Source organism: Rhagoletis pomonella, unplaced genomic scaffold (genome assembly GCF_013731165.1).
Source record: "Rhagoletis pomonella isolate Grant_MI unplaced genomic scaffold, Rhpom_1.0 Rhpom_scaffold_00013, whole genome shotgun sequence".
NCBI classification, from domain to species: domain Eukaryota; kingdom Metazoa; phylum Arthropoda; class Insecta; order Diptera; family Tephritidae; genus Rhagoletis; species Rhagoletis pomonella.
Window position 1 is genome coordinate 3,234,354 of NW_023458567.1, and position 27,823 is coordinate 3,262,176.

General features: G+C 33.4%; 1 protein-coding gene across 1 annotated transcript in view; it reads left to right on the forward strand.

Annotated features, from left to right (window-relative positions):
* Positions 1–27,823, forward strand: part of LOC118748511 (relaxin receptor 2) — a gene marked incomplete at its 3' end in the record, with an annotated part of 96,925 nt that overhangs the window by 12,702 nt on the left and 56,400 nt on the right. The window contains 6 exon segments of the mRNA XM_036483010.1: positions 4,742–4,913; positions 13,961–14,329; positions 14,785–14,899; positions 15,676–15,747; positions 19,707–19,784; positions 20,127–20,198. Of these exon segments, the coding sequence (XP_036338903.1) occupies positions 4,847–4,913; positions 13,961–14,329; positions 14,785–14,899; positions 15,676–15,747; positions 19,707–19,784; positions 20,127–20,198 (773 nt within the window).

The following is a 27,823-nucleotide window of genomic DNA, read 5'->3' on the forward strand; positions in this document are numbered from 1 at the left end:
AACCGATCAAAAATTTTAGTACTGAAAATCAAAAGAAAACATACATACATATGTAAATATCGCTAGCTTAGAGTGAAAAGTTGCTAAGTCCACTATTTAAAAAAAAATAAAAAATTGGATTTTGATGCCAAAAATTCATCGTTTTCTCAAAGATCTGACTAAATATTTTATTTCTAACCGCTTTTATTCAGCGATACGACAATTTGCTAAGTCCAAATTAGCCACAGAAAATGTCATGGTTCCTAAAGAAAAAAAAAAAAATTTGATACGTTGCATTAAAACTTTTGCAAAACACGTGCTTGAAGAAAATGAGTTTGAAAAATTTTAAAAATAACTGGACTTAGCAACTTTTCACTCTAAACTAGCGATATGTCTTCATGTATGCAAGACAAACAAATTATGACTGCGATCAAAAAGTGGTTTCATTTTTTTTTTTATTCCGTTGATTAGGAATTTTCCATGTGTATATATCCATAGGTATGTATTAAAGTAAATATATGCGTTATCGGTAATGCATATGAAAATTCCTCATAATAATTTCAGAAAAAAAGCCATATGCCTAATGTACATACATACATATTTGTAATTTGATTTATCGCTTCTCTCAGCTTTGACTTCCCGCTTTTCGTGCTGTCCATTGGTTTTTGCCACTGTGGACAGTAAATGTAATTAAATGTGATTGGGTTTGAACGAAATTGGGGTGTTAATGTGCCACTGTGCTACAGCAAATAACCGTAACTGATCTCACTGTGATAAGGATCTGCACCACCAAGCCTCTAATAGGACGAGTGAATGGTAGTCACAGCCCTTAAGATATTGTGAATGTGTGTGTGGTATTTCGGTGTCTTTAGGGAATGTTTGCTTTACCTACTTTCTGTTTTGTTCATAGAACAAGTTGAACGTACATAAATATTTTGTTTTATTTATGTGGTTGAGTGTGTTTTGATTTTGCAATTAATATAAGTGTCCAATCAGTGTATCATCATTTTAGTTTAGATGCCACGGTGCATGACCTTTATGTAATAGAAAAGAGGAGCGGGATAGAAGATTTTCTCCGAACTCTGGCAAATTAATTTGTTCTCATAATGAGCAAATTTTTACACCTTAGTTGTTCGGTGTGGAAATAGTGCGCCCAAAAGTATGCATTAATAGATGTTTGAGCAACTTCCGATATCTAATTACACAAGCCTGCGATGGGTTTCCCTTTAAAACCCTAATTAGCAATTGGGGTTGGTATTAGGTGGTGAGCTGCAAAAAATATGTTTTAAAAATTTCATCACATAAATTTTTCAAAACATACTAATAACTTTTCCATTTGTTTGGTGTTGCCGCATATTACACGGTAGGGACGTTAAAATGACATAAAAAATCGCCAAGGCACGGAAACTTAATTTTACCATTTTCTCAAGATATTTTCATTTTAAATTTGCTCTGCGTATGGAAATAAATCAAAATTTTACATGAAAAATGTTACTCATACGCCATGTGCGAGTATATCTCACGAGTTGTTACATTTTTCGACAAAAACGTATTTTTGGTCGAAAATGGTGGCAAACTTTTCTTAGGCAATGCATTATCTTCAGTGTCGCATAAAAACAAGATCCATTGCGAAATTGTACTTAAATGAAAACTTAAGAAATATATACTCAAAAAGTAAAAATCCGGTGCATGCTGTCTGGCATGGTGCGTAGATAGCATAAATAGCATGGCTGGCTAATTTTTATGGCGTTTGAGCACATGAAGCAACAACAAAATTAGCCAATCATGCTATTTACGCTATCTATGCTCCATGCTAGACAGTTTGCACCGGATCGTGAATACACCTAATACCAACTCGTGCTCATATACACGTAGTTATGTATGCACCGTAGCACCGTACACAGTCAGCTGGCACGCCTTAACTTAAAAGTCATAATATTGTTATTTAATAATAATTAAATATTAACGTCGAATATTTTTCTACAGTAAATGTTCTTGACGAACATATAATAATGACGAATATATATAATGTAACTCCTTCATCTATGCACACTGTGAATATATAATTTTTTTTCAAATGCACTAATCTGTTAAAGTAAGATTTTCTGATGTTCATGAAAGGTATGAAGCCTTCGGCATAGCCGAAGACAGCGCTGCTCTTACTTGTTTTCTCTCATTCATATTCCATTCCACTTATGCCAATCAATTTATTTATTTTTATTTCCTTCGAATTATACACAAAATAATCAATCAATCATACGCGCTAAAATATTTCCAAATTCAATGAATATTATCTTAAAAGAGAATAATTCAATCAAAGAAATGGGCAAATAAAGAAAGCAGTTACACAGTGATAAATATTAGTGTAAGCAAATGAGGGTCATTAAAGCTCAGAAAACAGGCTCTACGGTCTTTGTACGAATAAATAAGTGATACGCTCGTAGGCGGCCGTGTCATTGTAGACGAATGACTGATTGTTTTATGTTTGTAGTATTTATTCATGAAGTGGGAATACATAGATAGTCAATTAATTATGTATTTAGATTGATTAACCGACTTCACAAAAAGGAGAAGTTTATCAATTCATCGGAATATTTTTTTTTTTTATATACATATGTTACCGCATAACTTGGGACCACGTTAACCGTTTTCTATAATTCGTTTTTTAAAGAAAAGGTGGTACCTCACAGGTGGTCCCATACTAATTTGGTTTAAATCCGATCATTGGATCATTGGAAATTAACAATAATCTTAAATTTTTATATGAAAGTTGAAGTCAGTTTTTTTTTGCTTAAAAATTGCTTGTTTCAAGACAATATTTGTGGTGTGCGAACAAAAGAATGCTGTTGAAAATGTAATGAAAGCTTGTTGAAATTTTGTTGCTTCAATGGGTTTCTATGAATGTACATTAGGGTGGTCCAAAAATGCATGTGGGGAAAAGTGCTCTCACCCCCTAGGATTGTTCTATATCGAAAAAAATTTACCCCGGTTTTTTTTTTCTATTTTGAAATAAAACCATATTTAGAGGTCGCTCAAAGTTTTCCATGTATTTTATATGGGAAAAACAAGTTTTCGTAGAAATGGTATAGAATTCTTGAAAATCAATATTTTTTGATCGGAAAACTTCGTTTCTCTTTAAGAGACTTCCAATAATAATATCCAATTGTTTATTTAACTATTTTCTATTATTAATTAGTTTTTTATAGGACCAAACTATCAACTATGTATATGCAAGGAGAGTACTAGACCACCCACTAGTCCACCCCTTCTAAAATTGACGAAAATGTTTTTATTGGAAAACGAAAAAATACGAATGACCAAGTCGGGAAGAGGACGAGTTAGGGGAAGAGAGTAAGAAGAAAAATAAGAAAAAGAGGAGATGAAGAGAAAAATAGAAAAATAGTGCAGGAAGAAGAAGAAACATAACTAAATAGACGAAATAACAATTTTAAGAACAAAAAAGAGAATGGATGAAGAAGCTAAGAAAATGAAAAGCGGATTTAATTCTACTTTAAACATTATCACAATTTTAGTATTTTGTATTCAGCGAAATAAAAAAAAAAATTAATCATCTATGCACTTGAATGAAGCACTAAATAGAACAATAAAAAAAGCATAATTATCAAGAAAAAATCAAATAAAAGGAAATCCGCAAAATCCAGATAAACAGCGGTAAAAAAAAAAAAATAAGAACAGCAGAAAGTCATTAAGAACAAACACAATGATTTCTTGATTTGTTTTAATTAACACAAAAAGCAACAATTCAAATAGCGAAGCACAAAAAATTTATCTAAACAAAAATGTTTTATAAAAGGTCAAAAATAGCACAGTATTGAAAGAATAATGGGCGCATACTTTGCGGTGCAGCATAGATTTCCATGTGCGTATGTGTGTTTTGTAGCAAGCTGTAGTCTATAAAGCGCTGCCGTTGATGGGATTATTTGCTAGCAACAGACGCGATATCTTGCAGATGAGCAAGGCCGGCGGCTGTCGGCAGACGCGGTAGCCGACCGCAGTTTCGGCAGAAGCAGCAGAAGCCACCCACTTCTCAATGTGACTAAGCAAAACAATCGCCTCTATTTTCATTCGCCATTTCGCTAGCTACTCGATTTACTTAGTCGAGTTGTTGTTGCCATTGTTTTTGGTGTTTTCTTTCGATCTAGCCGGGGGCACATTTTTGTGTTTTACCGCCGCGGGTTGACGGGGCGTATGCGTTTGTTTTAATTGTTTTCATTGCGATTGCGTGCGGCTGCACTCTGCGATGTTGGCGGCGGCATAAACGAAACGCCGTGAAATTGATTAAGTGAAAATTGCTTAGTGTCAGGAATGGGAAGAGGTTGGTGTGCTGGAATTAATTTTAGAATGTAGTTTGTACAATATTTACAGAGGAGTTCGGGCAATAAAACACAGAGCGGCGGGCGTATTTGCCGCAATTTCGAAAATATTTGGCCGAAATTTTGTTTGTGTGTGTGTGTTTGCGTTTACAAAGCGTCATAATTAAAAGAGCTGTCTAAATTGTAATCTTCTCGATTAAGTGTGCTGGTGTGGAGGGGCAAAAATGGTACCAAAAATTTCCCGAAAAAAAATTAAGAAATGAAATTGTATTTAGTTTATTTAACCACTTTTGGGAGTACTTACATTGATTTTTAGTTGCACGGAATTATTGGCATTAGTTATTGGTATCACTTGATTTTTGAATTTTATGCCATCAAAATCGCTGTTAACTATTTTTTCCATTGATTTAATTTTCTTATCTTTTCAGCTTATAAGGCTAGCATCCCTGCTTTCAAAATGAATAGCGTGAAGTTGAACTAAGGAAGCAATTATAGTATTTACGTAACCCCAAGCACTTGCCAAGAGGTTAATTATGGCTTATAAAATAATTTCTGTAGGCAGTCAAACAAATTTCTCCGTCTACATGGCGCTGATGATTGGTAAGTGAAGTAAAATTAACAAAATAATTGAAGCATTAATGCAGCTATGGCCACAGTTCTAATACAGTACACAGTTACACAAAAAAATGTTGAACTAAACATTAGGATGGCTATGAACAATAACAGTACTAACAGAAGAAATCATAAAAGTAGGATAGGTTTTGATAAAAGGTAGAAACCCATACCTCGTTTGAACAAATGCGTATGAAAATTGAAATTTTTTTTTTAAAACTTCCATACAAATTTAAAGCTTTATTAAAATTTAAATAAACCAAACCAAAACCAAAATTTTATATGAAATTTCAAAAAAAGAACATTTCGCATAATTTCATAAATAAATTTTTTCATATCAATGTTATCTATGTGTGTGCTCCTCTTATTTATTAAGCGCGAAAAGGCTACATCTTTATTTCAGATCCCGTGCTGACGCCATGAAAAGTATCGAATAATTTTGAAAAAGTCGCAACTCTAGTATAAATAATTCGTTTTTTTTCGTAAATACTTTAAATTACCGCTCTTTTCGAAATTGCATATTCACTTTTATTTAACTTTTTATGAAAGTTCACCATCATTCGTTTGGTTAATAACTTTTCATTTACACAATGAATTCCACAAGTTTTTTTTAACGTTTATTTGCAAAAAAATCTTAAAATTTCATTACAAAACAAAATCTACGATGCGCTAAGCAAGAATAAAATTTACTCTTAAATATTTTTTTTTTTATTTAAAAATTGAGTAGACGGGTTATACTTATTAAAAATCTAAAATTGCCTTATGTTGCAATTTTTTCAATATCAGTTTTCAATCCCAATTTTAAGAAATCCATGCAGTTTCGATAAACATTTTGAAGCAGAAAAACTTTGTATTTTTTAGTCGAATATCAAAATTCTCTCTTCAGATTTTTTTAAGATACTAAAAGTAGTTCCAATGCAAATTCAAACAATCTTTATAGAACTGATTTGATTTTTTTTTTAATTTTATATTAATGCAGAAAAAAAATAAAATTCGAAAAATCATATTTTAAAAACAAAAATCAAACTCGAAAGTAACTCAAAGCAAAAACTACAAAAATACATAGGGCATAAAAAAAAGACTAAGTAAAAACTAATTAATAAATGTCACTCATGGCAAAATTTAAACTAAAATTATCGTCAATTTTAAGCATTGCTATATCCCTGTTATGTAATGTCATAGTTTGTATTAAAACTACGTTCGAGTTTCGCAAATAAAATTTTTCTTTAAATTTTCCGAAAATTGTATAAAATGTTTAGCAAGACAGAAGAAATAAAAATATTTTAGAAAAAAGATTTCCAATAGCATTGAATTGCAATATCTCAAAAATGTTTAAAATTTTTTTTGATAAGAAGTTCATTTCACTTTCTTAAATTGGGGCTTTAGTAGCTGGGCAGCACATGATTTTACTTTTCCCAATAATTGTTTTTATTCGGCTCGAAATGGCTGCAGCCAAAAAAATATTAACGAAACAACAATTAGCTCATATTTAATTGTAAGCCAACTTAAGTTAACTAGATTTTTCTACGAATTCTCGTTGAAATTTTAATTAGTTCGTTCAGTATAAATTTGGAGCTCACTGCCGCCATCATTTGCATGCCACCCCTTAAGTACATATTTGCACATCTCTTACATGCAAACACATTTAGAACAGCATTTCTATTAGCATATTTTAACAACTTTTTCGTGAACATTTCACGGATTTTAAAATGATTTTGCAGGTTACAAGCGCCAGCGTTACACACGTGTAAAAGATTGAGGGTAGCCTTTAGCTTTTTCCGCTGACATATTTCCCTTTTTAAGACATCTACATATATTCAAATGAAGAAGATAGATATTTATCTGAATAGAAATTTGCATGCAGTTATTTTCATTTTTTTTTTGATTTTTCGGTGCTAACGGCAATCCAATTTCTTGTGAAACAAAATACAACGCCAATAAATATCACAAATTTCTGTGAAGTTTCGCTTTAAAGTTCATGGCTACGCATTGGTTTTCAGCTTATTGGAATAAGTCCAATGTTTGGTTGTAATAAAATCACAGAAATTTGGTTACACACTGCCAAAAGTTGCAAGGAGATTGACAATTGTTGGTAGACCTTTGTCTGCGTGCGGTATTTAAACAGACAAAGCAGCAGGTATATGTCAGCAACTGAGACAATTTGAATATTTAAATGAGTTGGAAATTGGCAAAAAATACTTTCTGAAATTAAAAATGTACATTTATTTGTATTGTGCTGTATTTGCTCATTTGAAAAATCAGCAAAAAGTTGGGCTAAAAGTATGCAGCTTAAGCTATTCGCCACTTTGAAGATGGCTGCAATTCGCATGCGGCGTATGAACTAATTGTTTGTATGCGTAGGAAATCGCTATACTATCGTCTACAATGCCTTCTCCGCTTTTTTCTTCTGTATCTAACTTCAATATCCCTCGTTGAAAAAAGAAAGCTTATCGTTAGCGGCACTTCTGGCCTATGAACCCTGTGTTTTTTGATATATTGAAAATTTTTACTACTCCTTTTGCCGTTTTTTTATGCTTTTCCACCTCTACTCAGTAAGCAAATATGTATGTCTTAGAACTATTGGAAATTGTTAGGAATGGTAGGGTTTCCAGAAATATTGAGTTGACAGGAAAGGAGGTGAGTTAGGGTAAGGTGTGTTAAGGTGAACTGAGAGGAGTTGATGTGAGGTTGGATGAGAGCTGTGGTGAGTTGGGGTGAAATGCGTTGAACATATCGTACCATAACATATCTCAAATGAAAGACAGATGACACGATAGCTCGAAAGACTTCTGTTATTCTAGTTAGCACACAAGTTTTAGGAAAAAGCTCTCTCATTCATCACTCCAGGTGGAAAGTTGTTTTGTGTGAAAGCACTTATAAAGTCGCAGTTGCCGAGTGAGAAAAGCTCATGTGTGACTTGTGAATGAACCGAGTTCGAGTCCTCGGAAAGGGGATTTTTTGAATTTACATTTTTCTCTTTTTTAATGTGATTGTCTCTTAATTTTTTGAAACTGGTTTTATGTATTTTTTAATTTTTGAATTAATTTTTTTTCTTTCTTTGTTTAATTTTCTTTTAATGGTTAGATGTTATTGGTTTAAAAAGAAGAATATTTCAAGGAACTTGTTTTATGTTTTCCTTTTTAAATATTTTTTCTCCGTTTCTGAGTTGAATTTTCTTTAATTTTAGATATTATTGTTAAAAAATTTTTTTTTTAATTTCATTTATTTTTAAAAACTTATTGTATTTATATTTTTTAATTTAATACGTTTTCCTTTTGCTAATTTCATTTTCTTTTGGATTTTATTGTTTTAAAAATAAAAATATTTATTTTTATTTTTATTTAATTATAAGTACTACTTATTATTTTTTAATAAAATTGTTTCTTTTTCTTTAATCTGTGAATTCTATTGTTTTAAGAAGACATTTTTTTATTTAATTTAATTTTTAAAAATATTTTAGTTTACTTTTGCTTTATTTTCATTTAATTTTTAATTTTCAATATAACTGTCTTTTAGTTATTTGTTTTTATTGTTCTTTTAATTTAATTCAATTTAAAAAAAACTTATTTCTGAAGGCGCACAGCTTAGAGCTGGTAAAATACTTGCCAGATTTGACAATCGTCTTACGAAAGACTGTGGTGAGTTGCCAGAATTGCTCTATTAATATATATAAATCTTATTCCTCAACTGCTGCTTATCACGTTTATTTAATTTAGTGTTAATATTAAAGCATACATTTGGTGATGTGCATTTATAGCATTTGTATTAGTGTCAGTTTTGAATTGAATTTTTTCGCTTTATTTTAAACTTATTGAAGCATAGTTTATCTGTAAAAGGGGTATAAGATAAATGCTTATACGCTCAGTCTTATTTTATTAGTTTTTTTTTGTTCAAAAATATTTAGCCTTTGTAAAAGTAATAATCGTTAACATTTTTTATTTTTGCTCAGTAATAAAGTAATTTATGCTTTTACTTTTAATACAAAAATTTTATTGCAATGACTGCATTGTATGCAAGTAAGCCTTCGAAAATCCATTGCAAAATTTATGGACTGCGAATAATTCTCATATTTTCGCATTACAATGCGCACAGAAAAATTCGATTAACATAAATTTAATTAGCCGATGGAACGGGTCGAGCAGCTGAAAAAAATAAGGAAGTGCATGAAAAGAGAAATAAGGTAAATAAATAACAAATTCAAATTAACAACAGTGGACAATGCAAGGCACAAGGAGGTGGAAATTGATGCGACAAATTTCTTTCATTTTTGATGCATAAAACAACATTATTTTCCTTGATAGGAAAACAAGCAATTAACCGTTAGTTTTCTACTGAGAAGCTAGCAAAAATATACACTTACATTTTCTGATTTACACAATTTTTATTTATTTATTTTGCTGGGTCTTAATGACCCTGTGCGCCAGCAACGCCAATTGCAACGCAACGTGCTGACAGTTGCTGTCAACTCTTTCATTCTATTTGTTGTATATTGACAGCAGTAGCATGAACATTTCTGTTTATCAGCCATAAAAAAGAAAAACAAAAAATAAGCACAACATACACAGCAAATTATTTACAGATCATAAAATTCGATATATTTGCCCAAGTTAATTTTTTTCGTGTATTCTGTGTCGCTCATTTGAGCTATGTGTGAGTGTATGTTGTTGACTCACAATAAGGAAGCTTTCTGCCTCCAGTGACCGTAAATTGAGTTTGCGAATTTCAGGCTCTTAAATGCCGCCACTGTTGATCGGTCTTGCCATTGACTTTTGATTAATTTACTTAATGGTACAACAAAATTTACGTTTTGCTATATTTTTTTTTTGTAAGTACATACCAACGAACTGAAAATTTATTAATTGAATTTTTACTGCGCCACGCGTTTACTTGTTTAAAAGATTAAAATTTTGAAACGGGCGAGCGAACTTGAAAATGGTTTTATTTACTGAGGTCGGTAGGAAATCTAGTATTGATAAAAAAGAGTTGGAGAGAGACAGGAAAATGGACGAAAGATGGAGAGAGACAAAGACAAGGAGAAAGTGAGTGTGAGGGCGAAAGAGATTAGCGCAGAGTTGATCAGTTAGAGCTTTTATCCTCTGCCCGTCAGTGTATAATAGTAACGGCTAGAAAGAGCTTTTACGTTGCGCCGTCTATAGTATATAAATCGTATTTATCTCGGGCACACTCTTGTGTGATTTTCTCCATAAAAAGGTGTATATAAAGCTCAAATAAGCTCTACATATGGCCAACGCGGCGACCATAACCCTTATAAGTAGTACCGATCAAATAACGGCCCCGGAAGTAGCTTTTTAAAGCTTTATAGAGGTTGTATAAGTTTTATATTGACGTGTACAGAACAAAAGCTTATTGTTAATATTAAGCGTATCAAAAAACAAATCAAAAAAAGTCGAGCGTTCCCGGCTTATAAATTGGCCAACTCTGAGAGACAGAGAAAGAGAGCGCTTACGGTATATTAGGAAAGTGTCGGCATATTTCACATACAAGTGAGACTAAAGCAGCGACGACCAGGAGTGCTTTTACTGTGTGCGCGCCCATATAAAAGCTTTGCCCGCAGGCTATGTTTTGGTCATTATAGGACTAAGGCAACCGGCGAAAGCCTCTTGCTTAAAAATATCTGAAAATGCCAACTAAAAGAGTTTTTAGAAGTTTCAGGAATTAAGACATTTCCCTTAAAGAAAGGCCTTTCGGAGAAAAATGTATGAGTATAAGAAGCCAAAATTCCGTTAGAATATTTAAAAAGATTGAAAGGTAGCCGTACTAATGTGAAGCACGCGAACTATGGATTTACTGTGCACTTTAGTTTTCCTAAAAAGATCTCCATTTTTAAGAAGATTAGAAGAATATTTAGGGTTAAATCATATTCGAAGCCAAGCTTTCGGCTTAGAGAGGAAATGATATGCCATTCATGGAAAGGAAATAGCTACTGAAAAACAATTTGGAGGCAGATTTAAACTTCTAACGTTTTTTTTTCCAAGCCTTTAAGCTATTTTATACGGTCTCTTTAGGCAATTTTTTCTAGTCAGAATAACCAAAGGGCCGGGTATGGCCGTTATTGGGGAGAAGTGACTTAATTGAGTGTCGGAAAGCGTGAAGTAATACGAGAGAAGCCTAGAGTAATTAATTGTGCTCTGTTGGCTTGGTAGTAAACTTTCAGTCAGTATTTAGTTTTCTAATCGAAATGCGTAGTTCGGAATAATCACTGGAGAAGTAATAAGTGTCCCCTTTCATCTACTCCTCTTTGGATTTTAATGACCAGGATTTTTGGACAACAGCTGATTGCGCCTTAAAAAGTATTTTATAATCAAGCTGAGAATTACAAGCGAATGCTGAGTAGGCGGAAAAGGGAAGGCAGTTTAAAAATCGTATGCTGCATACCTTAGGGAGCACTACCGGTTTGTGACAAGACTGAAGAGCTTCATCAGCTGATGTTGACCGCTCAGTGGTATCGAATCGAAGGCTCATTTCAGCAGGCAAAACTCGTCCATGATTTACCCCCTTGAACTTTCCGTTAAATTTTTAGCTTCAGTCAAAAGTACAGGCCGGAGGTTTTTAAATAAGGTTTCCTCTTTGGAAGCGGACAGCATCTGGACAATTTTTGCCTGCATCCAGTGTTACTATGTAAAATCTTCTTCTTAGTTGCCATGCCTTTCCTTCCAGTTTGCTAGAAGGAAGAAATTTTCTACGCCGTCTTTATTTGTAAAATTCGCCTTAATTCATTTTCGAAGCCTCAAAAATCTGACTGCAACGAAAAGTCATTAAAATCACTGATGCTTTTACGAGCTCACCTGCAAAAATTTATATTGATGTAAGAAGGAATGTGCACAAATTTCTCATACTTACACATGTTTATGGCCGGCCATGTCGTTACGATAACAAATTTTTATGGCAAAATAAAGAAAAAGCATGGCTGGCGAAGTGCTGAAATTAAAAGCAGACAAGCAGACAGCATAACCTTGGTCAGACATGCGGAAAGCGAAGTGCTGGAAGACGCTTGTTGGAAGAGTGGAGAATGTGGGTAGGCCAAAGAAACAGAAAACTAAAAAGAAGTACGCAAACAATTGGAAACAGCGCGGATAAGAATAGCCGCAAGTAGACAAAAAAAAAGAAAGATAGAACTGTGGTGTGGAATGTTAACGATCCGGGAAAAGTAAATAAAGCGCGGATAACTATAAAAACGATATAAAAGTGTGAGTAGTGAACGATTGAGAGGTAACTAGAGCTGAAGATGGTCAGAAGGGGTGAGAAGAAGAGGGTAGAAAATGAGGAAGCAATAAACGCAAACGGGAGGAAACAAATGTGGGCATTGCACATATTTCACGATTATACAAAGCGGTGAGTGGTGTAGCAATAAAGCAGCAGCTGAAGGCGATAAAAGGCGAGGACATGCTAAGGAAGGAGGTACGAGCAAAGGGCTGCCTCAGAAAGAGCACTTGAGGCGCCGCGTTGTCATCGTAGGGAAACCGCAAGTGAATACTTAGCCAACCGAAAGGGATGGCTTTATTGAAAGAAAATCCATAATAAGAGCAATAAAAATGCCAAATGGAAAGCATTACACGTGCTGAGGACGGACGCGCGAGTTGTCTAATGCCGAGTAATGCATAACTGAGTAGCTAGGAAAAAGGAAAAAAAAAAATGAAAAATCACCAACAGCAGTAACAGGGAGCTGGTAATTCAACTCCAGCTGGTAGCCAATGTCCTCTACATTTACTCGCTTAAAGTAGCAATAAAGTAATGGCTAAGCTTTAGACACGACGTCATTGCACTCAAAATGCATTGCCATGCGGGTGAAAGTGCAAACGCAAACGCAAACGCAAACGCAAAAAAAAAAAAATACTAAATAAATGATTGTATGTCCATAGCCAAGTTTGTACTCTACATTATTGCAACAATAACTATTGGGTGCTATTGAAATATTAAATGTGCTCCAAGAAGAAAGCATTACATTCCATATTAAAGGAAATTACTTTAAAAGTATTGCTGTAGTGGGCGAGCGTATGTCTGTTTGTCTGTCTCATCCTTGCGCTCACTTGGCCATTTGTGACGTTGTAGAGTGTGCGGTTGCTTGATAGGCGGGCGCCAACATTTGTCAACACTGTTTGCTCACTGGCTCAAATTATGGATATTTGTTGGCACGTGTAGGTGGAAAGCGTGCGAAGGAAAGTGTTGGCAATGGGGAATGACAGCGGCAAGTTGATGGTTTTATTTCGAGCCAAAAATAACCAATTTTGCTGCCCTGAAATGTGTCACATTCGAGTGAGATGAATTCAATTGCTTGGATGGTCGTATTGCTGCAGTATCTCCTTGGTCTTCTTGTTTTTTTTCCTAGTCGGAGGGTTTTCGGAAATTGCGAAAGTCGATCAGTGCTACATCAAAACTACAGTTTTGAGGGTGGAGGCTGGGCGTAAGAATTGAAAGGAGATCAAAAAACAAACATTGAGAACAGTTTAAAGTTGGGATGGGAACACTTTTATTTGAATCTACTTTCAACAAAACTGTATAATGGTGAAAACTTAATGTTGGGAAAAGTTTAAATTAAAGCACTTTCACTAGAAACACTTGTGGACGAATGTCAAGAAAATAGTAGAAGCAAATCCAAAGAAAAGAAAAGTGAGAACAGTTAAAATGAGGGAATATAAAGTGAAAACTGTAGTAAAGTCAAACTTAATTAATCTTAGTATCGTTATAAAAAAAAAACAAACGAGTTAAAAAATAGAGAACAGATCAAGTGGGAACAGTTAAAATAAACACAGTTTCGTAGGAATGCAAAATAAAAGGAAAAACTTGAAAAGCATTTTGCTTGCAACAAAAAAGAAAAATAATTGTGTGGTGAGTACAGCGTAAACGGGAACAGATATAGCGCTTAAAATTTCAAATGAGCTTGAATCATATGCGTAACAAGCTTGCCACAAATACTTCAGACATTTTGTTATTATAATTTTAATTTGTTTTTCTATTACTTCTTCTCGTTGTCTCTGATATGGCCCATTTAATTTCCTTCTCATTTCTCACCACAGTTTTTCTGCTGCCCGCGCCCGCTAACACATTCCTACCACTCACACACTCTGCCGCCACCACCACCATAACAACAACGACAACAACAGCAGCAAGCGCCAGTATAGCCGCCGCCATTATGCCGCCCATTGAATTTGCGCCGGATATGATTATAACACCCGATGCATTGGACAATTGCCCAATAGGTTACTTTCATTGCAACACATCAGCGCAGTGTGTGCCACAGCGGCTGAACTGTGACGAAAAGGCGGATTGTGATGATGCCTCCGATGAGTGGAATTGCGTCAATGATGTGGATGCGAAATTTTGGGATCACTTCTTTCGCAAGCAGCCCTATGGACGGCATGATGATGTGCCAGTGGAGACGTGCGGTAAGTGAGAATGAGAATAGTACTCGTATATGTACATATGTAAGTGTAAGATATTGTTTTTGTGCACATGTGTGTGTGTGTGTGTCTGCCTCTTTGCTTTGAGTGTCAGTTAAATTAACAATTGTTGTCGCTAATTGCTGCGCACTCACCCCCAAACAAATGCCGGAGTGAAAAGACATCGCGACGCTGGCGCTTAGCGTTTGTTTATTAATTTCTGCGCAACAATTTTTTCTATGTTTTTTTTTGTTTTAGTTTTTAGTTGCTATATATTATCATTTATTGTGAACTCAATTCCGCTTGATTTACTAATGGCAAACACGTTTCACGCCGCTAATTGGCAGCGTATTCATCTACTGGGCTACTTTGTCGTTAATTATTTATTGTGCCTTTGTATGGTTTCGCGTGTTATTTCTGTAAGTAATTTCGCCCTCAATTGTTTTCCATTCCTTCCGCAGATTGGCTGTACCCAAGCAATTTTAGCTGCCTTTGTCGTGGTGATGAAATTTTATGTCGCTTCCAACAGCTAACGGCAATACCGCCCAATTTGCCGACCATAGAATTGACGATGCTGTAAGTATGAATTGGAGATACAAATATACACAGACACACATATACATACATACGCACATACAATACTCATACACCAATTGCTCACGTTACCCAATAAACATTTGGGTTGGAGATCAAGTGGAGATTTTCCAGTGTACCTCTATTGGAGAACCAACCCATTCTCTAACCAAAGGGCACATTTTTTGTATGGAAAATAATCTGAGTTCTCCACTTGAGAAAAGCTTGAATATCAATTTGACTTCAAATTGTATTCAAGTTTTAGTCAAACCTTGGAAAAATTTTTGGAGAGAAATTTTGGAGCTCCTTTTGAGAATCAAAAATTTCTCAAAAATTTAAAAAAAGTAGGAAAAATGTTTGCTTTGTGCATATTGGGTAGTGTTAGTAACATTTGCCCTATCAATCTTCAATATCATTACTGCCTGTTGTCAAGCAAAGTAACAATTTCCTCGCCTATAAAAAAAGTTGCCATATTCAAAGAATGTCTGTATGGAGTGCAAAAAAAATAGTACATCTGTTATTTAATAAATTACTTTTAAAACTTTCGATTGCTGTCAACCCGGCTGCTAAGTGCTGCGCGCTCATGCAAAACGCTTTCTGCATTGTTATTTTTACAATGTGTTGTACAAAACTTGTTCATTACCTGCACGCCTGTCATTACATTTTACCACTACCTTGCTTTTATTAATTTAAAAATTAATTAACACATTCACTGTCATACGAAATTATGCTTAATCATTAATATTTTACTATTTTTTGCTTGGTGCTTTCCGTTACAGCGATTTGACCGGAAATAATTTTCCCTACATCGATGAGCATTTTATCGCGCAGTTGCCAATGGTGGAGAGCCTGTAAGTATGCAAAAGAAATAAATGTACAAATATTGTTAATGTTATTTAATGAACAAAAAGCTAAAGTTAACATTCAGAAATGTGCATATACACATATAGTGGCGTTCAAAATAATAGCAGCAAAATTCAAAATTATGCTGTTGGCAACTTATCTTTATTTATTTATTGTTAATAATTTTCATTTAAAATATGGGTCGGTATATATCAGATACCACATAAAGAAAAGTTTCAAAGCTTATACAAATTTCAAAAAAAATAATAATCAAACAAAAAAGTTGTCAACCAAATTTCAAACTTTTTTTTAACCAGAATCCTTAGAAAACTTTTCGACGCGGTCATTTTAATATGCGCGTTATTGAATTAAATATTTACCAATATACAATACTTTCGTTGGCGTTTATAGTAAGATCAATTACGTTTCTGATTGATTTTAATATTTTTTCCCCTCAGTGCAATACACAAAAAATGTTTCCAACGCCCGAGAATAGAAAATTCTTGCAAATTTTTCGAGGCACTGAATCCTATGCTGAAAATTTTCGTTGCCTTATTTTGATACCCAAAAATCTCTAAAAGAATAGCAGGCGCGACTAATAACATAGTTATGTTAGTGCTGGAGGCGTCCTTCGGACTTGTGAGAAAGTATGAACCCAAGTGCCTAAGACGCAATCTAGCAAAAGCTGGACAGTCTAGGAGGAAAAGCTGAGCTGATTCCACCTTATTGGCCTCCATACAGCGGCGACAAAAGGCGGTTGGAAAGATCTTTAATCTCACAGCATGAACCCCGAAAGAACAATGGCCTGTCAGAACGAGGATCGAGAGACCGCCTAAGGAGAACCCTAGACCACCCCTGGTCTGCCCTCGACCAGAAAGACCTTGCCATAGCACATGTCCTGGTTTTACTCCAGCGCTCGCTGAGTTGAAACGAGGTCCATCTTTGCAAGAGAGGGTACCGCCTCTGGCCAGTCCATCAGCCGCACAGTTTCCTGCGATATCGCTGTGGCCTGGCACACACCCACAAGTCTGACAAAATAATATTCTAACGCTATCGAAAGCGAATTAAGGCATTCACCAAGAAGCTTTGAGCGGACCGTAATTGAGCCTAGTAGCTCGTTTCTGTAACAATTCTCTACCAAGGCGAAATAAATAAACAAATAAATCAATAAATCCGCGATTAACTTCTGGAAAACAATTAAAAGTGCCCTAAATCCCAGAGCAACTAGCAAGCGGCAATTGATTGAAAATGTCCATGGCCTCATTCTTACAGAACGGCGATTGAACATAAAGATTGTTGATTACAAGATCCCGGAGATCGATTTGAACTAAAAATTTCCCATCCACTTCCCTGTCTGAACTGCCCACGCGTTTGTGTCCTTCTAAACAATGGTTCCAGCATCCAATCAACACTACCTCTGAAAATATCTTGGCTTATACAGAAAATGATCGTCGGCTTTGTGAGGGATCATATCTCCAATATAGCAGCCTTTGACTGAGTTAGGTTATCTTATGCTATATTATGGTGGTCAACCGCAGTCGCAGACACGCTTGCACATTATAGAGATTGTCCTTTGTCATACCGATTGATTTTGAATGGTAACCACTGAGACGGCAAGTTTCTCGGGGTTCGTTATAAGGACCAGCAGATAAGAAGAAAGTGGTGAAGTGATTCCACTTAATCATCCTGTGGCTTAATAAGCGTACGGAGCTCCTGTGAACCAGCTCAGAGCAAAGTCTCTTCCAGCCACCTCTTCTACAAATTTTTGCTCTGCTATTTCGCAGTGGCTGTACGCTATCAGAGTCAAAGCTTAAACCAATTATTTCTGCTTCAAAGCAATTTCAGTTGAGAAAATAGAAAAAAAGAGTAAATCCCTTTACCAACTCCGGCACTTATTCCGCCAGCTAACTTTTAGTTTTATGCCAGCACCACTTTTTCCTGGTTTCAATTAACTAAATTTCCTTTTATTTAACTATTTATGTTGTTCGTGCTAGAAATTTTCAAACTTCAATCGCCTGTGTGTTTCTATGTCCGCCCAACTTTAAAATGAAAATTAAAATTAGTTTTAATTGCAAACACTTATTATGCATTTCTGTCAGACAAAGCTTACAACCCAAACAAAGTTATGTAAGTGAATAGGGTACACATGTGAAAAATCAGTCGTTCATGCGTAGGTTCACACACTTCTGTATGTACATATGTATATAGCTACATAGATGACTATGTAATATAAAAATATTTAAAATAAAATTGTGCACTTTACTTAATATATTCGTTTACAAGGGGGCTTTTTGATTTTATTATACTCGTATGCTAATGCGTTGTTGGTATGTTGTTGAAAACCATTGGCAAATATGCTAAGTATGTCCTCGAGCGTAGAAATTTAAAATTAAATTCTGAAAAATGTCCTTGTCCTTGCGATAGTGTAAATGTGTGTGGCGTATTTTTTAATAAAATGGTAAAAAATATTATGTAGTATAGCTCGAATACTTACATTGGCAAGGGATCAAAGGTAGTGGAGAATTTGTGGTCGTGAAGTTACAAAGGATTAATGGAGAAATGAGTTTTATGAGCACTTTCCAAGTTACAAATGAGCAAAGAGCAGAAATTCTACTAATAAATACTAAGAGCTACATACATATGTATGTATGCGTGTAAAAGCCTATGTACATACACTTGTGGTCAGCTGATCTTTTGTTTATCTAATGTTTATAATTTTTTTATGAAAGTCTAGCACATTACATAACCACATTTCAAACTTCTTACAAAAATTATAAAAATTCACAAACTTTAACAATTGCACCAAAAAATTTTAAACTTTTTATTAGAAATTTTTAGAAAAATTTTACGGACGCAGTATTAATTTTAAAATGCTAAAAGTCGCTTTGATTTTTAATAATTTTACTGCTGACGGTGCCAGGTATTTTCTTCCATATAAAAGTAATTGTCGAGCATACTTTATGTGGAAGAAAATGCTCAACAAATTTTTAATAAAAAGTTTAAAATTTTATAAATTGTCTACGAAGTTTGAAATGTGGATTTATGTGTTGCTGGTTATCGGATTTCCCTTACATTTCTTTTCAAGAACAAAAAATTCTAAAATTCATACATATTAAATTATGTTTTTGGAAATTTCGTGATTTTTTTAAGTTTTTTATGACTCCCCATTATTCTCTAAATTTTGGTTTTCATTTTTATTTAATTTTGAAATTAAGATAGTTTTTATTATTTTATAAAAATTTTAGAAATTCATTTTTAGTTTTAATTCAAAAATGGTATGCTATATCGAGTGCAGTGCAAATTTTTTTTTCCAAAATTTTTTTAATGAATATACTCAATAAAAATTATGGGCCGTGCTCCCAATTTCACATTTACAAATTTCCCTGTGGATTCGGTTTCAAATCACATATTTGATGCTCCCCCTTTCACATTCACTTACATTTTTGTGATTTGAATCCGCTTGCTTTGTTGTCAGTGAACTGATAGGGGATTTGCAAAAGGCGTCTAAATGTGTAATTACTTTCGATTTGAATATTTTTTAAATATTCCTAGATATATATTAGGTGCAATTTTTGACATTTCTAAATTTGTTATTTATATAAATGTAAATAGTTGTAAGCAATTTGCTGGTGCCACCTTAATAAAGGCATACATCACCCCAACCGACAAAAAGATTAAACAAATTTTGGCATCCAATTTTTTTTGAAGAATTTTAGAGCTCCTGCTTCTGGTTTTTTACGAAAATCTTAGTTTTTAAAAAATCTTATTATTACGCAATAAAAAATTTTTATTTTTTTATTTCGTTAGGTTTTTATCATTTGAAATTAAAAAAAATATATGTTTTTAAAATTTTAAATGTCTTTTAGCTTGCATTATATATATTATATTGACATATGTTTTTCAAATATTAAAATAAATGTTTCCATTACTTTTAATTGCCTTCATCTTTTTATTCTTCTTTCTTCAGGGTCTTAAAATTTTGCTCCATCGAACGCTTGGCATCGTCTGCCTTCAGAAGACTATCGGAGATACCGTTAAAAACCCTGTAAGTGTATTTAAATATATTATATGTTATTACTGGGTACCTATTCATCTTTTGTTTTGAAAGCGAATTGCTCAAAGTGAATTCTTAGCAAAAAAAATATAAAAATTAAAATAAAATAAACGTGAAATACCAGTATTTTATGTAAGTTTAAAATTTTTATTTTTTTCTTATGTTAAAAAAAAAAATTACCCAACAAATTAAAAACAAATTTTTCAACTTTCATACGATTTTTGTATCTTTTTTGCATTTGTAGAATTTAGAATTTTGTGAAATTAAAAAAAATACCATATGTGCGATTATTTCCTTTTATATAATTTTTTTATTTATTTCAAATTTTTCCAGCTATTTGGATGAAAATAAAATCTCTAGCTTGGCCGAAAATCTATTCCCCGCTGGAAATTCTTTGAAAACATTGTAAGTAGCACAAATTTTATATTCAACATTTTGATGCAATTTTTTTCTAATTTAACGAAACATAGTGCCATTGTTTTACATTTAGTGAAAATTTGCAAATTAAAACTTTTTGCCGCGACTGGAAATTTTTAACGCCAAATAATAAATTGGTTTTCTGAGTGTCGTTCGGCAATTTTCTTCCGCTTAATTTATTACATTTCGTAGTCAGCCGCAATGTCTTTCCATTTACAATAATTAAACTGGCTTATGTTGTTATTTGTTCTTTTTTTTTGTTTTTGTACACAACTGGCACATTTTAAATAATTGCTTTTCGTAGATTCATTAATTAAAAAATATTGAAGGAGCTAGAAAAGATTAATGCGGCTGGAAAGTAAATAATTTGTGTGTATGCAATTGCTTGGTTTAGAATACATGTACAATTTATGTTCCACATTTAAAATTTTAATGAATTCAAAAAAAAAATATTTGTGGCGTGCGCCTAAAATTTTTAGGATCTTCAAACCTGCACTTTATTATATTAAAATTGAATGGGCTATAAAACTGCCCACTCAAAAAAAATCTAAAAAATTTTAAAATTTAGACGCATTTTTGCAGAATTTTTATAATTTCTGGACAAAGTTTGAAATATGAATTTATATGGTTTTTTTAGATAGTGAGCTATGCTTTTTAAAAAATAATAAATATTAAATAGACAAAAGAAAAATAGGAAAAGTTTTTTAAAATGTCGTGTCCCCACTTACTTTTCTACCACTGTATGCTTAAAAAGGCAAATATTTAAGTTTTTAATTCTTAGTAAAATTATTTTGTGTTAAAACCTAAAAATTGAAAAAAAAGTTCTATTATGAAAAAGTAAGCGTAAAACGTCAGCTACAGCACTGTCCTTACATTTTTCAATAGTTTCCGTATATAGAATGTATGTGTTTATTACTATTTTGGTGCTTTAATAGCATATATGTAACGGGTGATTTTTTAAGAGCTTGATAACTTTTTTTTTAAAAAAAACGCATAAAATTTGCAAAATCTCATCGGTTCTTTATTTGAAACGTTAGATTGGTCCATGACATTTACTTTTTGAAGATAATTTCATTTAAATGTTGACCGCGGCTGCGTCTTAGGTGGTCCATTCGGAAAGTCCAATTTTGGGCAACTTTTTCGAGCATTTCGGCCGGAATAGCCCGAATTTCTTCGGAAATGTTGTCTTCCAAAGCTGGAATAGTTGCTGGCTTATTTCTGTAGACTTTAGACTTGACGTAGCCCCACAAAAAATAGTCTAAAGGCGTCAAATCGCATGATCTTGGTGGCCAACTTACCGGTCCATTTCTTGAGATGAATTGTTCTCCGAAGTTTTCCCTCAAAATGGCCATAGAATCGCGAGCTGTGTGGCATGTAGCGCCATCTTGTTGAAACCACATGTCAACCAAGTTCAGTTCTTCCATTTTTGGCAACAAAAAGTTTGTTAGCATCGAACGGTAGCGATCGCCATTCACCGTAACGTTGCGTCCAACAGCATCTTTGAAAAAATACGGTCCAATGATTCCACCAGCGTACAAACCACACCAAACAGTGCATTTTTCGGGATGCATGGGCAGTTCTTGAACGGCTTCTGGTTGCTCTTCACTCCAAATGCGGCAATTTTGCTTATTTACGAAGCCATTCAACCAGAAATGAGCCTCATCGCTGAACAAAATTTGTCGATAAACACATTTCGAACCGAACACTGATTTTGGTAATAAAATTCAATGATTTGCAAGCGTTGCTCGTTAGTAAGTCTATTCATGATGAAATTTCAAAGCATACTGAGCATCTTTCTCTTTGACACCATGTCTGAAATCCCACGTGATCTGTCAAATACTAATGCATGAAAATCCTAACCTCAAAAAAATCACCCGTTATATTAGGGTAGTCCAAAATTGCAAGTCGGAGCTTGTATGCTCTCGCACCCTAGGATTGTTCTATACGCAAAAAATATACCCTAATTTTTTATATTGAAATCAAAAAATATTTGCGCGCTGTGAGCGACCTCTAAATTTTGAAAAAATAGGGGTATACTTTTTTTCGATATAGAACAATTCTAGGTGGTGAGAGCATTACAATTTCGACTTTAATGTTTTTCGACCACCCTAATGTATATACATACATATATATACTATAAATAATTTGCAATATTAATAGTCATACGTATACACTTTTGAACGCCACTTTCTTGCCCCATTAGTCACGCGCTTTTACTCAAATTGCATGCTCATGAAATCGGCGAGTGAGCGCAACCTAACCGTAAAGTCATGCAAACCAGCAGCATTTATCATTTCTTTACTTTGGTATATTTTCTGCGCTCTTTTTGCTGTTTTTGCATATGCGTGTATGAAAATATAGCTAGTATGTATGTATGTACAAGTGCATACAAATGTGTCGCTGGTAATTATGCATAAAATATGTGCTCTTTTGGCATTTACCACACTCATTTGCACATATCCACATGCGGAAGCATATCAAGTGCTCGCCAGCTACAAGCGTTGACTATGTTGCGTATACGCAGCGGCATGCGTACACTTGACATTTTTTTTCACTTGTTCAACAGCCTACAACAACATTGTCCGTGATGTTAATATTCGAGTTGTTGTCGTGCAAAATACTGTTGTTTTATAATATTTATGGTTAATTAATAAAAAGTACACCGCAAAGTGTTGCTGCTGCTATTGTTGTGGCTGTGGTAGAATTGTCTTAATTAGCGCTCAAGTTACGTATACGCCGTGTGTCAGCTCGTAGGAAGTGGGCGAAGGCGAGAATGTGTGAATGTGTGTACATATGTAAGTAATGCGGGCCCCGGAGAATTTTTCCTTTGTAAATTTTTTCGAATTTCATTGAGTGGCGCATGAAATTCGTGAATTGTATATAAATAATGTGGTATAGCAAGTAAGACTGGTGAATTCATTGGCTGTCACATACAAAGGGAAGGGTTTTTACTTATATAAAATACTCAGGTCGTGTGATAGTTTTTGATATTTTAAACACCTGAAATTTATTTACAGATTTAATGTCATGAAAATGTTTCTCATAAAATCCATTTGCCGTTCAGAGGCAGCGTAAAACTGTAGGCCACTCCATTTGTGTACCAACATCAAAATGCACACCACAAATTGGAGGGGAAGCTCGGCCAAACACTTAGAAAAAAGAAAAGCGACAAAATATTATTATTATTAATTTCAGATCGTTTGTTTATGATTTACACGCACTTCTTACCAACAAAACGCGTTCAGCAAAGCATATTTTAACTTAGAAGCTATACTGCTAAAACCCTTCTATTCTTACTCCATTTATTCCCTTAAGCTTTTAAATTATAATAAACAAACAATCTCAGTCATTTTATGCTCTTTTATTCATTTCGTTTCTGCTTGTTAAATTCGCCATTACATGCTACTATGGCAATAACCTACACACTCTGCATTGCTTGCAAACCTTTGTCCTGGCAACACATTTCTCAAATCATAAGTGTCAGCAGCAGATTTGCAATAACATTTTGACTCCTTTTCCTTTTCGTATTTTCTTGCTGCGAGTGTGTTCAATGAATTTAAGTGTATTTCTAAAATTTACATAGTCATTCACTTTTTCATTTTCATTTTCATTTTCATTTTCTGTCTGGATATAGATAAATGTTTTTATTGGTTTGATAAAGCGTAATATTTCTCGTTAATTTCCCAATATGGAGCTCTCCTAACTCATTGTACACATATGTGTATATGTACGTAGAGGACTGCAGGTGTTATAACATAAGGTACACTCTAAAAAAATTTTGTTTAAATTTGCGCATATTAGGATAAGTAACCAGTCTCCTCTCTTAATTAATGCAAATTTACATACCTTGTTATTTAATTTAAAACTGCTTGCTTATGTTTACTTATCATATGTGTGGCGTAGAACAAATTTCAAATTTGTTTTTTGAGTTCTAAACATTTATTAATCACAATTTCACAGTTTACACATAAATTGTTTAAAATTTCCCCTAAACAATTTTCGTTTAAATTTACGCATATAAAGAGAGTAACCAGTTTCCCCTCCTAGTGTGTGCAAAACTAAACACTGTCTGTTTACTTTTACATACCAAATTTGTCAAGTAGCGCACAAATGGGATGGGTTTTGGGGTTAAATTTATTATGATTTAAGAAATTTTTATAGAAGTAAATTTCTTTTCCATTCCTTGTGCGTCATTTTGTAAGAAATTTTCTTTTTTCTTTAGAGCTCTTTAAAGTTTAACTGCGAATGAAAACATTGTCCTAAAAATATGCAATGCATACTCACTTACTGTTACTTTTTACACTTTACAGCCTAAAAAAGTTTACCACTGATACGTACTTAACAAGCATTCGAAGATTTAATTTGCTAACTTGGAATTCGTTCCACCAAAATGAGCTACATGGTTGAAATACAAGTTCAGTTAAATTTTCGTTATTCGAAGTATTAAAAAAAAAAACTAGAAACCAGAAATCGGCGAAAATGAATATAAAGGTGTAAAAAGTTCATTGAATTACTTAATTTATTTATATTAAAATTCTTTTGTAAAATTTTGTATTACTTTTGAAAGTTGAGTGCATCTTGTGTTTGTAAAACTTTTTATTAAACAAGTACTTTCTAAGCACCGTTAATTGTTTCATGATTTAATGATCGGATCTAAACCAAATTACGGACCCTTAAGGTACCATTTTTCCGGAAAAAAAAAAACAATTATTGGAATCGGTTCATCGGTCCAAAGTTATGCGGTGGAATACATAAAAGAAGAAAAAATACTCCGAAGAATTGATAACCGCCCCTTTTTTGAAGCCGGTTGAAAATGCTTGAGTTCTTTGTGAATTTTATGTAAATAAAATGCAATTTCTGAAACTTTAAAAAATTTATTTATTTATTTCATACTGTACATAAAACTTGCATAAATGTATTTTAAAGAGCGAATTTTCAGTATTTTCTGATGATATATATTTAGAAATATAAACTCTTTAATCGCAAAGCGCAGTCCCTGTCGTCCACAAAAAAATTTATCCTTGTCGAGGCTCTATTCTTCTATTAACTCACTCTACTCACTTAATTCATGCGTAGCCGGAAAAATAATTTTAAAATTCTACACGCACGTGCATGGATGCTAATAAATAAGCAACTCATTATTACTTTGTTAAGTAATAAAGTTCCGTATCTAATATTTGTTACTTTTGCCAGGCAAATTGCATGAATGTCGCTCATACGCACTGGCACACTGAAACACTACCAAACAACTGCTCATGAGCCTCGAGCGCAAAAGTACAAATTATGCATTTTTTACATAAAATATTTTACAAACTGCGGCTGGTAACAACTTTCACTCAATTCGTGGCGTGGATGTACATGTGTATGTATGAACGCACTCCTAGGCGTCGAAATAACAACCTACACATTACAGATTCCCTGACAAAAGCCACACAATTTGCCTAAGTCATAATTATAATGGCCTGACATGCCCATTATTTGCTTGATAGTCATTCGGCAGTCTCAGCTGAATAGCTGAAAATTTTGCTTTGTTGCTTTTGTATGTTTATGCAGTTCAGTTATCCTACGCCTTTGCGTATTCGAGCTGAGAAACTTAATTTTGAGGAAGTGTTGTTGGCTGTTACGCTCCATGCGCCGGATTTATATTGTTTGTGGAATGAACTGCCTCCGCTGCGGTGGCGTCAAACATTCGAGGTGGTTACATTAGAAGGTGTGGGCCCAATTGTTTGGCTGTTCTGGTGGTAGAAGCTTGGCGACTAGCTGCTGCTGCTTGCTACTGCTGCCATTGTTTGACGCACAATTGTAGTGGCATTTAGTTTATGAACTTGATGGACAGCTGCACTCATCTGCAGTGAATCGGTATGACGCGGATGTAAAATTTTGTAAAACTTGTGATAGTATTGTTGTAAAGTTGAGTTAAGCCGCGAAATTCGTTGTGGTCAGGCATTGTTGCCAAAATTTTGAATTTTCAGTAATTTATTTCCTGCGCTAATAAGTTTCCAACGGGGCTGCTGGGCCGAAAAAGTCAAGGATGTAAAAAACTAAAAACTAAAGGAATTAGAAAAAATGAACGTCTTATAAGCCTATAATTCATACATTTTTGAATGGAGCACACTTTCAAAAGTGGAGAGAAAGTTTAACAATTAAATTTTTTTTTTAACTTAAAAACAATGTCATTAAATTTCGATTTCATGATTTCCTAATCGTAATCTAAAAATTTGTTTAATTAATATTCTAACTTTTCTCATGTTTTTATGGCTGTATTTTTAGAATTTGAGTTTAATGAATACTTTTTGAAAAATAGTTCGGAAATAAAAAAAATTATAATTTATGAGAAAATTTTATCTTAAGTTTAAGTGACTTTTAATTTTTTTTAAATTATAAAAACTTTTGAAATTCTTTTGGAAAACTGCTTTGGGTCTTAGTTTTAAACATTTATGTAAATACAACTTTCGTATTGCTTTATTTTTGTGAGAATTATTTATGTTATGCACATAAATATATAAGACTTACGAGGCTCGCTTTGCCCAAAAGAGAATGGAATTACGAATTTCTTGGAAAATTTCAATAAGTTGTCTCTTAATATAAATATGTTTTTAATTCTAAAAATTTGTCTCGAGAGTTTCGAGAGATAAAAAGAAACAATGGCACTTCCAAAAAATTTCTCCATTTATTTGAAAATCCGAAGAAGAGTTTCGTGAGGTAGACTTTTTTAAAAAGAAAAAGTTATGGAATTTGCGAAAAATTTCGAGTTTTCTTTATTCATGTAAAACAAGTTACATATGCATATGTTTATGTAAAAACTTAATTAGGAGGTAAATTACTTATTTCAAGTTTTTTTTGAGAATTCCGAAAAAATCATTACAATATACAAGTTTTGTAATTTTTCAAATAAGTAAGTACCTTTGTTTTACAAAATTTTTTAATTTCATATTAAGACTCTAAAAACGTGTTACATCACTGTAAAAAAAAAACCAAAGAACAAAATTTTTCTCCGCTAAAAGATTTCTACATAATCTTGAAAATATCTTAAGCGCTTCGCCGTTCCGAATTCAAAATATTCAGAAGTTACAGCAGTTAGAAGTAGGAGTGGCAGAGGGCACTCAATGGCCGTACTTTTTTCCTTTGCTCTTTTCTCCAAACGCTTTTTTCAAACAGAAGATCTAGTAGACTGATTGCATAGGGATTTTTTGATTGGATGTACTGTTCTTAAGCTATGAATTTATTTAACTAAAAGTTCTGAAAGTTATATCGTTTTCGTCAAACAACTGCCATTTTTGCAAAAAAAAAAATAAATTTTTTCTATACAATTTTTTGTAATTTTCACACGGTCCAATTGGGAAATCTTGTACACCATCTTGACAGAAGGGGGCTAATGGATGACTCATACCTCATTCATATTTTTAGTTTCTTAAATTTTAATTTTTTGGAAATTATTCTTAAATATGTGATTTATGTATGTATGTCAAAAAAGAACTTTTTTTTTATAAATTTCATATATGCGTTGGAAAAAAAATAATTTTTTAACCTATTTTTTCTTTCCCAGGGTGAATAACAGTTTGAACATTGAAACAGTAATTGCTCTTATTTTTCAATAAAAAATAAATTTATGT